General features: G+C 37.7%; 1 protein-coding gene across 3 annotated transcripts in view; it reads left to right on the top strand.

Moving 5' to 3' along the window:
- Window positions 1-16,000, top strand: part of LOC145663973 (uncharacterized) — a 49,033-nt gene that overhangs the window by 26,173 nt on the left and 6,860 nt on the right. For 2 of the 3 annotated variants that reach the window (XM_081730221.1, XM_081730220.1), the window contains exons 5-7: window positions 327-2,401; window positions 6,779-6,842; window positions 15,362-15,530. In XM_081730221.1, the coding sequence (XP_081586347.1) occupies window positions 327-2,401; window positions 6,779-6,842; window positions 15,362-15,530 (2,308 nt within the window). Of the gene's footprint in view, window positions 1-326; window positions 2,402-6,778; window positions 6,843-15,361; window positions 15,531-16,000 lie in introns of those variants that run through there. The other variant, XM_081730222.1, reaches the window with a different exon arrangement.

The raw sequence follows: 16,000 nt of genomic DNA, 5'->3' as shown, positions 1-16,000 counted from the left end.
TAGGGACATAATATTGGATCACGCGGTATATATTTCAAAGTATTGGAGACGCTTTTCAACTTCAGTTCGATAGGAAGTTTGTTTTTACCTCAAGATTTTAATCCGAAGATCGTCCCCGGGAAACACGAACTTCTGATAATTTTACTTTAGTATAACTTCAAATGATAATTCTGTACATTACTATAACTTGTGAATTTTATTGGATTCTTATACGTATTTGTCGTAAGAATTTAGAACACCGTGAACTTTTTTCATTAACATAATTCGCTATTTGCATATCGTAGTCTTTTTCTGTTTACACTTGTATTTTTCTTTTTTACTTACAGAAAACAGCACTGAGTTGGTTCAGCCACCCATGATACCTAGTTCCTCGGTATCTTCGCAGTCTGCTTCGAGAGTACAAGGCGATTCGGAAATGGCAAATGTTAACTTATCACATACGAACCCTCAGTTACATCAGTCTATCGTTGAACACTCAGAGACACAAATATCGAAACCTAATGAGGAACCTTTACCAGCACCTCATGTGTCACTAGAGTTATCGGATGAACATTCATTGATAGACAGCAGTTCGTACGAAACCAAGGAGGAACTGTCATTTGAAAGTAGTGTTTTGTCGGATTCTGCTGAGGAACAGTCAATTATTGATTATGCATCAGCCGATTCTTGTGGTGCCCAACCTGTCATGAGTTCAGAAAACAGTGTATTAGTCCCTGACAATCAATATCAGGCCCACCGCACTACAGGCAAATCGCAATATAGGTTAACACAAAAGAAATTAAATTGGGCACATGAGTTTGTGGTACCTTGGAACAGGATGCCACCTGCGATTATGGCTGTTCTTGAGAATGGAAAGAAAATGGAAGCTAGCATCAGACGCTCGTTTGTACGAATAATGGCGTTAGCTATCCAGGAAGTGTGTAAGAAACCTTTCAAAAAAGATTTGGCTATTATAGTGCAAAAAATTGTCGATAAGTACCCTCGGTCGTTTGAAGAAACAATAGATGGACAGTTAGTACCTACAAGTCATAATTCTCTTTTGAGGTACTTACAGCATCGGATTTATAATGTTAATAGGCCAGGAAATACGTTTAATCTTGAAAATTTGAAACAGGGAGAAGCAAATGAAATAAACGTTAATAGTTGTGAGAATAATCCGGATTCGACCACTTCATTACCCTATGCCATACCCGACAATAATTTTCCAACACCTTCATGTTCATCATATGGAAGTGCTGAAAAAAGTTGGGCCAGCTCTTACGTAATTCCGTGGGACAAACTCCCAGCATCATTCTTGTCTCATTTGAATGCAGGTGAAAAGCTACCGCCAAGTATCAGACGGGAATTTATACGAATTGTAGTAGCAGACATTCAGACGGAATGTGTCTCTCCTCGTACAAAAGACTTAAGTGTTATTGCGAAGAAAATTGTGGAAAAATATCCTATATCCTTCCTAGACGTAACAAGCGATGGTCAGGTTATAGAAGAAGGTTACAATACCCTTTTGAGACAGTTGCAGATGCGCGTTGCAAATGTTAATAAAGCTTCTAGGAGCTCCACAGACAAGACAAATTACGGTTGGGCTGAAGATTTTAACATTCCATGGCATAAGATGCCAGCATCACTTATGACTGAGCTTAAAGCAGGACGCAGACCACCGACTAATCTCCGACGCATGTTTGTCCGGATAATAGTGTCAGCTATTCAGGAGGTATGCGAGAAGCCTATCAAGAGTAAAACAGCCATCATTGCCAAGAAAATTGTCGATGAGTACCCTGCATCGTTTCAGGATGTGGTGAATGGAGAGGTGATTGGTACAGGCTATGAGAGTCTTCTGAGACTTTTACAGGCCCGAATTGAAAATGTGAATAGAAAGCCAGCTGACAATAGTGCTAGTGCTGTTGCCAATTCATCACATGAATCGTATGGCTGTGTGTGTTGGCAACCGTCATTTCCAATGAATGAAACCGTTGAAACTCAGTACGCGAAGAAAAATCAGCTAATAGAAATGATTAACTCCGATTCCATGAACATGGATTTGGCTATGAAACTATTCGAGGAAACATATTCTCTGCAGCGAAGACATATCAATGGCGGTTCATCAGTCCAGACCCTTAAAGAAGAGTGGCCTTTTTTGTTTCATAAAAAGGTTTTATTACGTCACTTCCAGATTCTTGTTGGCGTTCAGCCTTTGGAGACTTTGTCTTCATCGCTTGCAAAGAAAGCGATGTTGATCTATTATTTCATGCAGGATTGGTCTGAAAATCCTAAAAACGAAAGGATACGATCTGCACTTTATTCTATTAGCAGTTATATTCACAAGAATTTGGGCGCGGTAGTACTTCTTGTATTAGCCTATTTTGAGGAAGACATCATAAGCAGCTTATTTGTAGTTGTTGATGTAAGTAAAATATTAAAATATTTCCAGTATACGAGGGCTGGAAAGAAATAAGTGGCAACACTGTTTATTCCCGCGCAGGGAATTTGTAATATATGTATACAGCTTCTCGGGTGGAGGCGCTAGTGTGGGTGCTGGAGTGACAGTAGTGGAGTGTGTTGAACTAGGTTGTCAAATCACACCGTTCTAAATGGAATGTTTTCCAAGGTAGAACAACGTGCATGGATAAAGATCAAAGTGGCCCGTGAAAAAAAAACGCCAGGGAATGTAACTCTGGTCTACATGAAGCATTGCCATATTGTTCTGTGACACTTTGGGTTGCAGCGTTTCGTGCAGGACGTGATAGTGTGCAACAGGAATTAGGTGGAGGTTGACATGGGATCGACAACCAAACTTGATCCAATCTTTGCTGCATGTGGACGAGAGGTAGACTGCCAGGGAATTGGCTAACGAGGTAGGAACATGCTATACTACAGTGTTGAATGTATTGCACAATGTCTTTGGTTACTGAAAAATTGCATCCCGGTGGGTACCGCACCACCTTATAGACTTTCAAAAATGGCGCAGATACACCCTCGCTGGTGATCATTTGGCACGTTACAGACGGGAAGGTCGCGTGTTCCAGGACGCACTTGACGAAAGATGGGTGCGCTCTTATGAGCCAGAACTTAAGCTCCAATCAAAAGAATGGCGCCATCCATCATCTCTCCGACCCAAGAAGGTGCGTCAGGAACCGGGAAGTATGAAGATGATGATGATACTGGCATACGATATGCGTGGTGTCATATTACGGTATGCAGTTCTTCCGAACCAAGGGGGCGCGGTGGCTCAGTGGTAGAGCGTTCACCTCCGGTGCTTGGGGTCCCTGGTTCGATCCCATCTCGCGCCGTGTGGATTTTGTGGTAGACAAACACCGTGCTCGTGGGTTTTCTCGGTGTTTTCCCGTTTCCTCCCACTTTCTTCATTCCACCATTTCACTCATCTCTCATCATCACCGTTTCCTTTAGCCTAACCGGCATAACCGTGGGACGTAAAACTAAAGAATTCATTCATTCTTCCGAACCAGACCGTAAATGCAAGTTTCTGGAACACATCTTCGTCCAGCACTGCTCAAGAAATGACCCAACTTAATAAGGGATCCACCCATTATTTTGCATGACCACGCCCGTTGTCACAACGCAGTTGCTGTGAGGAACCTGTTTTCACAATGGAGGATGGGAGGTTCTAGAGCACCTACCCTATTCACTGGACTTGAGTCCATGTGACTTTCATTTGTTCCCTAAGATGAAAGAACCACTGGGAGGGATGAGTTTCCGCATCAGGGATGCTATACTTCGAGCTATAGGGCGCTCTCATGCAGACATCCACAAAGAGGGCACCACTGTTGGTATCCTGCAACTTTTCCACATTTGGCAACGGGTGCAATATGCTGGAGGAGATTATGTTGAAGGCCTGTAGAAGTATCATGATTGTTTCACGGAAGATTTTATGTTGCCACTTATTTCTTTCCAACCCTTGTAATTTATACCTTCAGTTTAAGAACTGTTCTCTATATGGATATTACTCGTTATTTTATTATATCAAAGCAATGAAATAAACAGTTCGATTTATGTGTAGCAGGTATTGTAATATTTTAAATTTCATATATAGTTTAATAATGTAATTTATATGAATTAAGATAAATTATAGGAAGGGAAGGTGCAGTAATACATTTAATTCATAGCATGTATAGTAAACATATCTTGGAAATAAGGTTATAATTGTTTAATAATGTTTATCGCAGAAGAGATAGAAAAAGATGTTTAGTCAATATTAACAAAGGTAAAGCAAACGTTTTGAGATGGCTTTTTAGTCTTGTGTGTGCCTATATTGGGAAACAACTGTTACTATCTTAATTTTTTTTTCTAATGGTTCCGTTATTGTGAAGTTCAGCTATCATGTACAAATATTAAGAATGTATTTAAATTTGGTATGAGTATTTATTAATTTTTTTCGAAGTGTTAGATTCCAAATCAATATGTTTAACTTGGATAATATATGTACTGACTGATGACCGAATTAAGGCCTCTCCACCAAATAATAGATTCGATTCTTGATGACGCAGCGCGCACTCTGGTAGTGCATATCTGCTGAGAGGTTGAGAGGTTGTGCGTGATTAGTAAATGCTAAAACTTATCTTTGTTTGACAAAGATTACATCGTGTGGTCCCGAAGAGGTGCCTTGTTCGTGCAAATGGCTTCACTAGTGGCGTGAAGGCCATAATATATCAATATTAGTGTTAACGAGTGGTAGTGACAAAGCATCGTGAAAACTGAAGAAAATGGCACAGGGTTGATCATTGAGGTCAGCGTCGCATTCCTTCGACTGATATGAGTTCACAGGTGCAGCACGGTGGTGTTGCACGGTACCCAATACAATCGTGGTCAACACAGAAATGTATTCCTTGAGACTTTGCACCGTGCACTCGCATGTACGGACGGGATATTTCATCATACGCCTCTGGCAACATTCACTCCTCACCCGGGTTAGCATGGTGTAACGAACAAGCGAGTTGGACAATAGAAGACTGGAAGGTTTGAAATTGATGAATGACGATTTTTTTTACTGTGCTTCGTAGAGTGGAGTGTGTGTTTTTGGTGAAAATCCATGAGACGCTCTGCATGGTGTTAACAGTTCAGGTTAGTGGTGGCCAGGTTTGTTCAAACTTTAGAGTTCGGCAGTTGCGCTCAATCGGGGCACAATAAATGAGATTAAGCCCATGTAAGCACAAGTTCTATAAGTAAATAGTTAACCAGACACTAAATCTGAGGGAGAGCGAACACAAGCGAGTGCATGTGGCCTCGTGCAGCGAAGTCGCTAACACTCACATCTTTGGTGCGAGCAGTCCCAGGTTCGATTCCCGGTCGGGACACTCAGTCGGAAAAGTGTAAAAGCTTTTACAGGCTAGTCATCCTGAATAAAGTTTTCCTGTTTTTTTTATCTCATGCACATCATGTAAATGCCGGGATGGTACCTAACATACGGGTCCCACGCCTCTTCCTTCCTTCCCTTTCCTCGGATAGTGTGATCAAGTAAAAGATACTTGTATCAGGTAGTGTAAAAAGTATTGAGCCTTATGGTCACGAAATGGCGTTAGTGTCCCAAATCTCAGGGTATGATTCGCAGCGAGTCAGGCCTAACGTCATTTGACAGTTGAAGCTAGAAATGTGCAACATGTGTTGGAATTATTATAATCAGATGTAAGGTACTGTGCCGTAAAGATGAGTGAACTTTACGCAAACCTCATTTTCATTTCGATAAAGGTGCAAATGCTGCACACGCCCGTGGAGATATTTGTACTGTTTATGGGCAAGATACGTTATCGAAAGCAACAGCCAAAAAATGGGTCAATGGGTTTCATTCAGAAAATTTCGATTTCCAAGATGCTCCTTGCAGTGGGCTACCAATTGCAACAAAAGTGGATGAGATTCTGGCAAAAATGGAGCAAGACTGGCATGTAAGCAGACATAATATCGCCAAATGACCTAAACGTCGTTCACCAAACAGTGTTAAACCATTTAGAGAAAGCTTGCTACAAAAGAGATGCTCGACGTTTGATCTTACTCAAAAACATTTACCTAATCGAATTTGTGTCTGCTAGTCTCTGCTGAAACGTAACGAACTCGAGACAGCACATGTGATCATGATGGAACCTACGATAGTAATATGCGAAAAAGATCGTGGTCGATGTGAGGAAAAGCTCCAAAGTAAAGCGGCAAAGCCCATATTGACGTCCAGGAAGGTTATGTTGTGTGTTTGGTGAGATTGGAAGGGGATCATGCATCACGATCGGTTGCCGTCGGGTAGAACGATGTACTTGAACTTGTATTCTCGACAATTGGCTCGAATGCACCGAGCAATTCAAAAGAGATGCCCTGAACTAATCAACTAAAAAGGGCGTCGAATACTACGCTGACAACCCTGTCAGAAATTGAGAGAACTTGGCTGGAAGATTTCAATGCATCCATCGTACTACTCGGACCTGCTAGCATCAGATCACTTGTTTTGGTCTCTACAGAACTCCCTGAATAGTTTTTAGTTAGTTTCAAAAGAGGCTTGTGATTTTTTTTTTTTTTTTTTAAACAGAAACCATGACAGAAGGTCATGGAATAAAATGTTGCATATGTGGTTTCATTATGTTATTTTCAAATTATAATAAATGTATTCTCAATTTGACCTCAAAAGGATCAATACTTTTTAGGCAACCTTATATATTAAGAAGATGGAAACAACTGTTGTTTCACACTTATGTTACGCCGTGAATTTTCGTTTTTATTTACACATGCAACCCATATGCCAACGAATCTTTATTGTATAATCTCTGTGTTCCTATTATTTCAGAGCAGGACTTCAGAAGAGACAGAAATAACGTTAAATCAACTTGAACCGTGTCTCGTTGCTTTTGGTAGGTAATAGTTTCGATGTTGTTTCTTTTCAAGCCTTCTGAATGTTGAGTCTGTTTCCTTTAAAGTGTTTCGAATGTTTTTTTTTTCAATGTTTTGTACTACAAAGATCCAAAGTGTAGTAGTAAGATGTCATGAGGATAGTTCAATCTCAAGCATGCAGTATATAATTTACTTTATGTTAGTCATGTATTTAGGTGTTCCGTGAATAACTTTACACGTGACAAACTTTGGATACGTGTCCAGGACCTCAATATAAGGAAAAAGTGTATATGCGACTTTGGTCGGAACAGTCTACATTTTCCCCACACCTACATTTCATTCAAACAGCCTGCTAAACTGGGAATGTTGCTTCTTAACTAAACATAGGGAGCCTTATGTAAGAGACCAGTTAGGAAGATGTTAAAATTTACTTTATATACAAAAGTCCTTAAGTCCTTCATTATATAGATGCTAGCTTATGTCTTATTTATTTTATTTTATTAATTTAGTTTTGTATTCTTTTACATTTTCTAGTAGAAGTCTTTATAGTTATTAAGATACATTTATCTATTCTTTTGAAAATAATAAAAAAAAAGTATTGCTTTTCTGGTTATGGCTGAATATAGCTACAAAGATATCCACAAAATTGCAGAAATCCCAAAATTGCAGAGAAAGACGCCAAACTTAGAGTTTGTTGAACTCACTACTATGTAGTGTTTATAACCATTTAAAATTCGTTTGGTCAAGAAATTTAAAAAAGGATCTCATCTCTTTTAGTATGGGAACAAAACACACCCCTGTTAGCTATATTTCTAACAGTTGGCCACAGTCTCAACTAGGTGTCAAGTTTCAGTGTCCACTTCGTTGCAGAAACCCTATGTCAAAAAAAAAAAAAAAAAAAAAAAAAAAAAAAAAAAAAAAAAAAAAAGTCGCATGACGCTAAGATAGCGTTGGTTGATCTGCCCAGTCAGCCAGCCTTTCCAAAGTGACGCTTTCTCTCTTTGTTTTATATACAATAATTAAATATAAGCACAACAATTATTTTTGGAAATACTGATATCTCTAGAAAATTCTAATTAACATAAAGTTTTCTTGGACCCTTTTCCAAATTGCCTTCCTAAGTTTGTATTTACTTCTAAACAGTACCTGGAGGGAGAGTTGTGGGTGCCTCTCATGATGAGCAGACAACCACGGCGGATTTTGGAAATACAGGTATTTGTAGCTAAGCTTTTAAATGTCATCCGATTGTTAGTACTTGTAATGTCAGCAAAAATATGTAAGATTATAGTTGTACATGAATTCAAATGTGTACTTGTTTAAAATCACATAAACTTTAAAAGAAATTCAAACTAAGGGTTGTAGAAAGAAGAAAAGCAGAAGCAAAATACTCTCGCTGTCACCAGGCGGCGCTGTCATTTGTTTAGCTAGAAAATTTGAAAATAACATTAAAACAACTAGTTTAATGAAAAGGACAATATAACAATACATAATTACGGTGAGAATCCAAAAGTCAAAAGGTTTGTTTGAAAGATACACAAGTGTTTCGAAGAACAGTAAAAAATAGTGCGAGTCCATAAACGCTAGTGTGGCGTCCCTTGGGAACAAAAACCAAAGCCGATGGCTTGGGTGGTCATTAGAACCGTGGTCAGTGTAAACGAAACCTATGAAGAAAGTCCAGCTGTAAAATGAAAAGACTAAAAAAGATACACAACATATCTGCAGCTAGTTAAAGTGTACAAAAGAAACTGAAGGAGTTGTGTGGTAAAACCGTCAAAATTCAGAAATATAGCCAATTTTGAGAATCACAATTATATAATAGTGAACTTACACAAAGCGTGTCCAAAACCCCTAATAAAAAAGGGAGGGGGAGTGAAACACAAAAATGAACTGTTATTCAGCATGGAGAGCAGACTCGACAATGAAGATCTGAAAAATGGAGAATTAAGAAGGAACTAAACAGTGCACTGTAAAGTATAAAACTAAGACTTTTTTTTTTTTTTTTATCACAGTAACCGAGAATAATAAAAGTGGTAGCTGTTGGGTAAAAGTGTTATTGCAATGTGTAGTGTTTCTAGTGTGGTGTTCTCGTGAGAAGGCTAAGCATATTAAAATGTCAACAAAAATCATGAGTATTTTTAATTCGTGTACAACTTCAATACACCTGTGTTTCCACAAAGCTGTGTGGTAAGTCCAAACTTTTCTTTGTTTTATATGTTTGCATGTATTTTTGTCGGGGTGGATCTCCTGATGTTTCCTTGCAGGTATTGTTTAACTAGCATCTATGTATCATAGCTTGGTTCACGGGTCATGGGTTCGAGGCCTGGTACCAACCAAGCAGTCTGTGAGGGGTAGCAGACTCAAATTTATGAACCCATTGTTTGCAGGTAGTGGGCAAAGCAAATGGTTCCCACGCTGTAATAGCACCCCCTCTTATGGAGATAGTCCTGAAACTATACACTTACCAGTGTAAAGCCCAAACGGCTGGTGCGATTTTTAAAAACTCCATCATATCAGACTTGAAAACACGTATTTTCAACAATTCTTCTCTCTTTTAAGTTTTGGGATCGCGGTGGCTCAGTGGTAGACCGTTCATCTCTGGTGCCTAGGATCCTTAGTTTGATCCCAGATCGCGCCAAGTGACCTTTGTGATGGACAAACACCGTGTGCGTGTTTTTTTCGGGGTTCTCCCTTTTCTCCCACTTTCTTCATTCTATCATTTTATTCCTTTATCATCATCACCGTCTCCTTTTGTCTAGCCGACATAATGGTGGGACGTAATACTGCAAGATTTCATTTATTTTCTTTTGCATGCCCGGACGTTTTATTCGAAGACCCTGCTGAACTGGAGACATTTTTTTCACTAAACTTAGGCCGGCTTACCAGTATAAAGCCCAAACGGCTTGTGCGATGACAAAAATTCCATCATTTTAGAGTGAAAACCACCTATTTTCAACATTTCTTCTCTTCATTTTGTCCTGTCTTCACTCGTAACGCAGTTGGCCTATGGTTCCGGACTTCTAATACATCCAGTATTCTGTCAGCTCTGTAAAGCAGGGCTGGCCAAAAAGTCGATCGCCGTGAAGTAGCGGGTAGATCCCAAAATGTTTTTGAATAGAAAAGAGTGATATTGTCGAAGCAAGAATATTACATACCAGTTGCTAAATAATTAACATAGACAGAACCAAACGAGTGTATTTTGTTTCTATTTCTGCATGATTCGTCTTTTTCTTTCTTTTTCTTTTTCAGCTTAAACTTTGTCTGCACCTGTAGTGAAACGCGATACAGTAACCTCCCGACTTAAATAAGTAATACGTTCCGTAAAACTTTATTTTATGTGAATTTTACGTATATCGCATTTAAGTTGCGTAACTGTAACTTCGTAAGAAATAACAATATTTATTAGTATTGTCATTATATGTATGTATATACCTAGGTACATATGTATATGGTAAAATTAGCTTGTTAGGTAGAAGGTAGAACAAATACACACGGGAATCAATTTTATTAAAGAACTTTCTCTTGTAGTATAACACAGATAAAATAAAAGATCGTCTATAAGGAATTAGGGTAGATAGGTGTCCAAAGGCCCAGGTAGCCAAGGGAAAAAATTCTCCCAAAGCTCTGTCTAGCTGAGTGGAGGCGGACTTGAATTGTTGGTCGTCCGCAGCAAAAAGAAAGAGGTTTGAGTTCCTCAAAGCTCCACAGCAAGCTGAGCGGGAAGAGGAAACCACGAAGCTTCACAGAAAGCTGGGTGGTTGCGGTTAGGAATCTCTGAGCTAAGAGAGGGAGAGGTTAAGTTCCCACAATGTTCCATTGCAAGCAGAGTGGGCAGGAGGCCTCAGAACTTCACTGCAAACTAAGAGATTAGGGATGACCAGCCAAAACTGATGTCGAGTAGAGAAATCCATCGAATTTTATACCTCTTCACAGGTAATGGTGATTCGTCTTCCATCACATGATCCAATGATGATGATGATTCCTGTCGTCTGTTTCTTGTAGTGTCTTCTAGTAAAAACGTACCTGGTATTGTTGATAAATATAACAACGTACAGAACATTACAATATTATTTACACAGTATTAGTTTATAAATTGAACATTATATAACACTATTTATTCGGATATAAACTGGTAAAATATGAAAACTCTACAGGTTATATACAAAGGTTCTTTTATGAATATTCTTTTATACAGAAAAAATGTACACTCATGTCCAAAAATATTGTCGCATGACTAAAATATGTTGTAAGGATATAATTTGATAACGAATTCGCCCGGTATTTCTTATAATGTTAGTATGTGTATAATCGGCAAAGACATGCATGTGGCAAATTTCATGTCAAAAGAGCAGTAAATAAGAACAATAAAACGAAAATAAAACTTTCTTGTCTATTTAGCAACATTTTGTTTTACTCATTCTAATTTTCGTATTTATAATTCTTTTAGTATGAAATTTACCACAAATATACATTTCCTGATTATACACAAAGTATCAGTATTAAAAGTACCCTGCAAAATCATTATCAAATTATATTCCTCCAAGAAGACAGTTATAGATATGCGACAATCATTTTAGACATGAGTGTACGTGTATTATGTATGTCGCTGCATACTGCAATGGATGTTGAAGATAAAAAAGCTGGCTGCAAACATGTTTATATGCACTAGTAGTTGTAATGTGCGAGATTTATTACGTAAATGTGAATTGACGTAAGTCAGGGGTTATCGTATTGCGTTCCACTGAGTACAGGCGGTTGATTGAGAAAGATAAAACAGAAAACATATCCAGGAACCGAATTCACCCGTTTTCTTCTGTCTGTGTTTGTGTATTGGTGTGAGAGAAAAAAAAAAAGACAATTTTAAATGGCATTACTCCATTTTGCATAAAATGGAGTATAACTCCTATTTTCCTCCTAAAAGTGAATTAAGGAAAATAAAAAGTGCAGTACAAGTTAACGTCAGTGCCAGTGGTAATTACACATGGGTAGATCACTGAATCAGAAAGTTTGGCCACCTCTGCTGTAAAGTGATGTAGAAAATCATTCACGTCTTTTCCCTCCCAACATCCCTTCACCCAATGTCACTACGTAATCACACCAGCGACTTTATCAATGTAGTAACTCATCACTCATTAATGTTTTTTTTCTTTTTTCTTTTTAAATATTTATGTTGCTCTTGCTTCTGCTACTCGACTGAACCGTCATTTGTGTCTGTGTCTATTCCGGGATAGATTTCTAATATTTATCAATTTTCACGAAACTTGGTGTGTGCTCTTTCCCTAAGCTTAGGAAATAAGCCTGTTGTATGAGGGTGAAATCTGCCAGGAAAAAGGTGTAAAGTAGGTAAAATAAACCACATGTTAGCAATATCACATAAATGTAACACAATAATCAATTTCTTACTTATTTAGTGTATATATATTTGTAAATTTAATGTAAATACCTGGAGTTAGAAACACGTTAGGTTCATGGGTTGGTAGCGGTCGAACGGCGACCGCAACACCGGATTGTTCTTGATAGTGTCTTAGGGTAAACTTCACACAATATGAGGAGCAGTGGAACAGCAGTATGCATTGAACTGAACAGATATAATAATGTAAAATGGGCGACCTCTCTGATTTCCCAAGAGGGCAAATTAGAGGCGTTTGGTTACATGTGATGCGATCGTGACAAAAGTAGTGAAGTGTGCTGCGAGGGACAAGTTTAAGGTGGTGACGACGTACAAAATTCAGGCGAAACCACATCGGCGAAGAACAACAATGATCTGAAGAAACCCCTCAGTGACAAATTCCGCCGAATATTAAAGTTAATTATCACTGAAAACAAGAAAACAGTCGTGTGACTGCGGTGCAAATGACAGAGGAACTAAAGTATGATCTCATACATAATATATAGACAATCACTGTCTGCCGATCAGATAGAGTGATCAGTATATTTAATTAAAATATTTATATTCATTTCTGTCATCCTTCTTTTTTGTTTCTTCCGTCTTATCTTCAGTTTTTACTTCTACTTGTCTTATTCCCTAATCCCTGTAACGGAAGTTATTTATACTCAATCTTTGTATATTTCAGATTCTTCATACTCTTTTTCCTTTGAGAGTAATGGAAGATCTTTTGGCAAAAAATTCTCTAATGAAATTTCTTTTTAGAAATCTTAGGAAGCTGTACAGAACTTAGAGTTTGCACAAGAAATGGCCAAAATTTTACAAAAATAATCTGATAATGTGCGGTCCCACAATAACATCTGCAAGCTTCATAACTAGAGACCGGATGTTAGGCAAAATGCCTATTCTTTATTATTAAAGATATGATCAAAAGTAACGTTTTAAAGTTTATATGGGGGTTTATAGTTTCGATTTAAGCCAATTTTATTTTGCCTATTTTGCCTATTTCGACCTTTACTGCCTAAATAATTGATTTAGTACCTAATATTGCCTATTCTATGCATTTTCTTCAAAATAAGCCTTCATTGGGAAAATATATAATTTATATAACATAAATAATACACACATATTAAGTGTTTGTAAACACAAGCACGTGGTACGTTAAGATATGGTGAACTTCAAAGATGTGCACATTTGGAATCGAAAATTGAATCCTGACAATTGGAACGGAACCGAATGATGTGCACATACTTTGAGAGGTGATTCGTGACATGAAAAGAAGACAAAAAGTCCTCTTGAATGTCACGAATCACCTCCCGAAGTATGTGAACACCTTTATGTCTCGTTCTAATTGTCAGGATTCGATTTTGGATTCCAAGTTGGCCCCCTGTCACTCGTACACGAAGCGGAATTTGACAACATGCAACAAGACTTTTTGTCTTCTTTTGATGTCATGAAACAGCTCCCGAAGTATGTGCACATCTTCCAGGTTCACCCAGTATATATGGAATGCATAACAAGCTTCGTTTTTATATATACAATAAAAGAAGATATTAACAAGCAAGCGTCTTTCTATATTCTTTCAACATTATCTATGACTTGAATCTATTTTTTAATTATATTGAGTATTTATCTTCATTATTTCGAGTTACATTTTAGTGCCTATTTTACTGCCTATTTTTTAAATTTTTAGTGCCTATTTGCTTGCCTATTTTCCAGGTTTTTAGTGCCTAAACATCCGGTCTCTATTCATAACAGTATCTAATGATGGCCCAAAATTTACAGAAACAATCTGATAACATATGTAACATCGTAACACTTCTGTTTCCCTTCAGAAAAGACACTATGTGCCACTTACCTCCTGTCATGTCGTAAACCCGTGATTTTTTCCAGTATTTAACGTCATTGAGTGAATGTAGTGCTGCAGTTAAATACTTCGACGTACATTTATAGGAGACATTTCTTATGTAGTGTTTTCTTTCTAATCCAAAACATTTTTACGTAGGTATGTAAAAATGGTACCGACCTATTGTTTGCTCTTGGGAAATTTTCACTAAACATTTCCTGAGAATTTTTTTTTTTCCTTTCTTTCTTATGAAGGTGTTCTTGAAAGAAAAGAAAGAGCTATTTTTGTAATAATGTGTGTAGCCCAACAACAAAGGACTTTTTTCGTCAATTACAACAAAGAACTTTTTTCAACGATGACGAAAGAATGCGGCTATTCCATCAGGTACTGTTCTGATGTTTCAAGAAGGAAGAATAAAATTCCGTCTCTCAATTCAAATTCAAACAAAGAAACAATAACTGTTTTATCTTAAAAAAGAAGGGAAGGAGACACCTTGCAAAATATACCTATAGGTTATAAAAACATGAAAAAACCTTTCTCACCCAAGGTTCTTTCAATAATGTAATGCAAACTTTAACCCAAAGTTAACATTGCTTAAAAAAAAAAAAAAAAAAAAAAAAAAATGCTGTCTTTCCATTTACATTACACTTACTCGTGTCTTGTGAACGACGTGTGTTATGAGGACACATCAAAATCCCTTAGATGTCAAAGAAATTATTTTCTGTTACAGTAGTCCACAGAATTTTTTCACCCAGTACTTGAAGCCACGTGCTGCTAAAATGCACTCTTGGACAAACGTTTTATGAAACGTGGCATTATTGATGAGCACAATGTTGTAAGATAGCTGAAATTTTCTGCGATCATTACAAAACTCGGACAACGTAAAAAGAAAAAAATCAGTTCCAGTCAACCTGGAAATAATATTAATTTTCTGCTTTGTCTCAATGGCATAATAAGTGATGTATCAGGATTAAAAAAGCATTTAGTAAAGTTTTGATATAGCAACTCTGTCCGAATGGAAAATTTTACAACGTTCGTAGTTCAATTAAGGGTGCGATGTAATAATAATAATAATAATAATAAACAACTTAAACGTTATTATGGGGTAGTTTAAAAATAAACGTTTCCAGAAATCCTTTTACTGGTGGAATTTGGGGTTCTTTCGTACCTTGCAAATTCATAAGGTAATCCTAGTCCTGTTCGAACGATAAAGATACAATAGACCACTTATTACGTGATCATATTAATAAATATTTACATTAATGGCGTAATCAGCGGGCTAGCTAATTATGACTATTTTACTTTTTCAGGGTCATCAATCCTAGATGCTTCTTCATATGCGGTGGCAATTGACGGTATTTTAGCTGTGAAGAATATCGAATCCTTTGAAGAAGGGCTTTGCGCCATGTTTGCTGCATTTTATTGCTTCAATATGAGATACCCTCAGGAGTCTTCCCTTACCCTGGAGTTTATACAAAGGTAACTAATTATCAATGTGCTTTATTAGCTAGAACACCTGAAATGAATGCGATTATATATTAACACCAAGGTCTTGTTCGAGGTCAAGGGGACAAAATTGGTTGGTTATCAATTGATTTTCTTTTCGCAGCACCGAGGTTGTATGAGCTTATCGTGAGAACCGAACCTCATTAGTTTCCGGAAGGCACAGTGGCTCAGTGGTAGAGCGCTTGTCTCTGGTATGTGGGGCCTCTGGTTCGATTCCAGACCAAGTGAGTTTGTGATGGACAATACCTTGTCTGTGGGTTTTCTCTGAGTACTCCCGTTTTCTCCCACAATCGTATTTCACCAATTCTTCCATCATCATTCACTTGCGTTAAATTATTTAGGTTACCATGCTTTGATTTGAGGAAATCTGAACCCTGAGACATTTTCGTCGTTGGATTGAAACATAAGGGCTCGGTCTCATACCTTATTTACTAATAGCAGAA

The sequence above is a fragment of the Thermobia domestica genome, chromosome 11 (assembly GCF_964235325.1).
Source record: "Thermobia domestica chromosome 11, izTheDome1.hap1.1, whole genome shotgun sequence".
Lineage (NCBI taxonomy): Eukaryota > Metazoa > Arthropoda > Insecta > Zygentoma > Lepismatidae > Thermobia > Thermobia domestica.
Note: the sequence above shows the minus strand (reverse complement) of the source record. Positions and strands in the feature narration are given on the sequence as shown.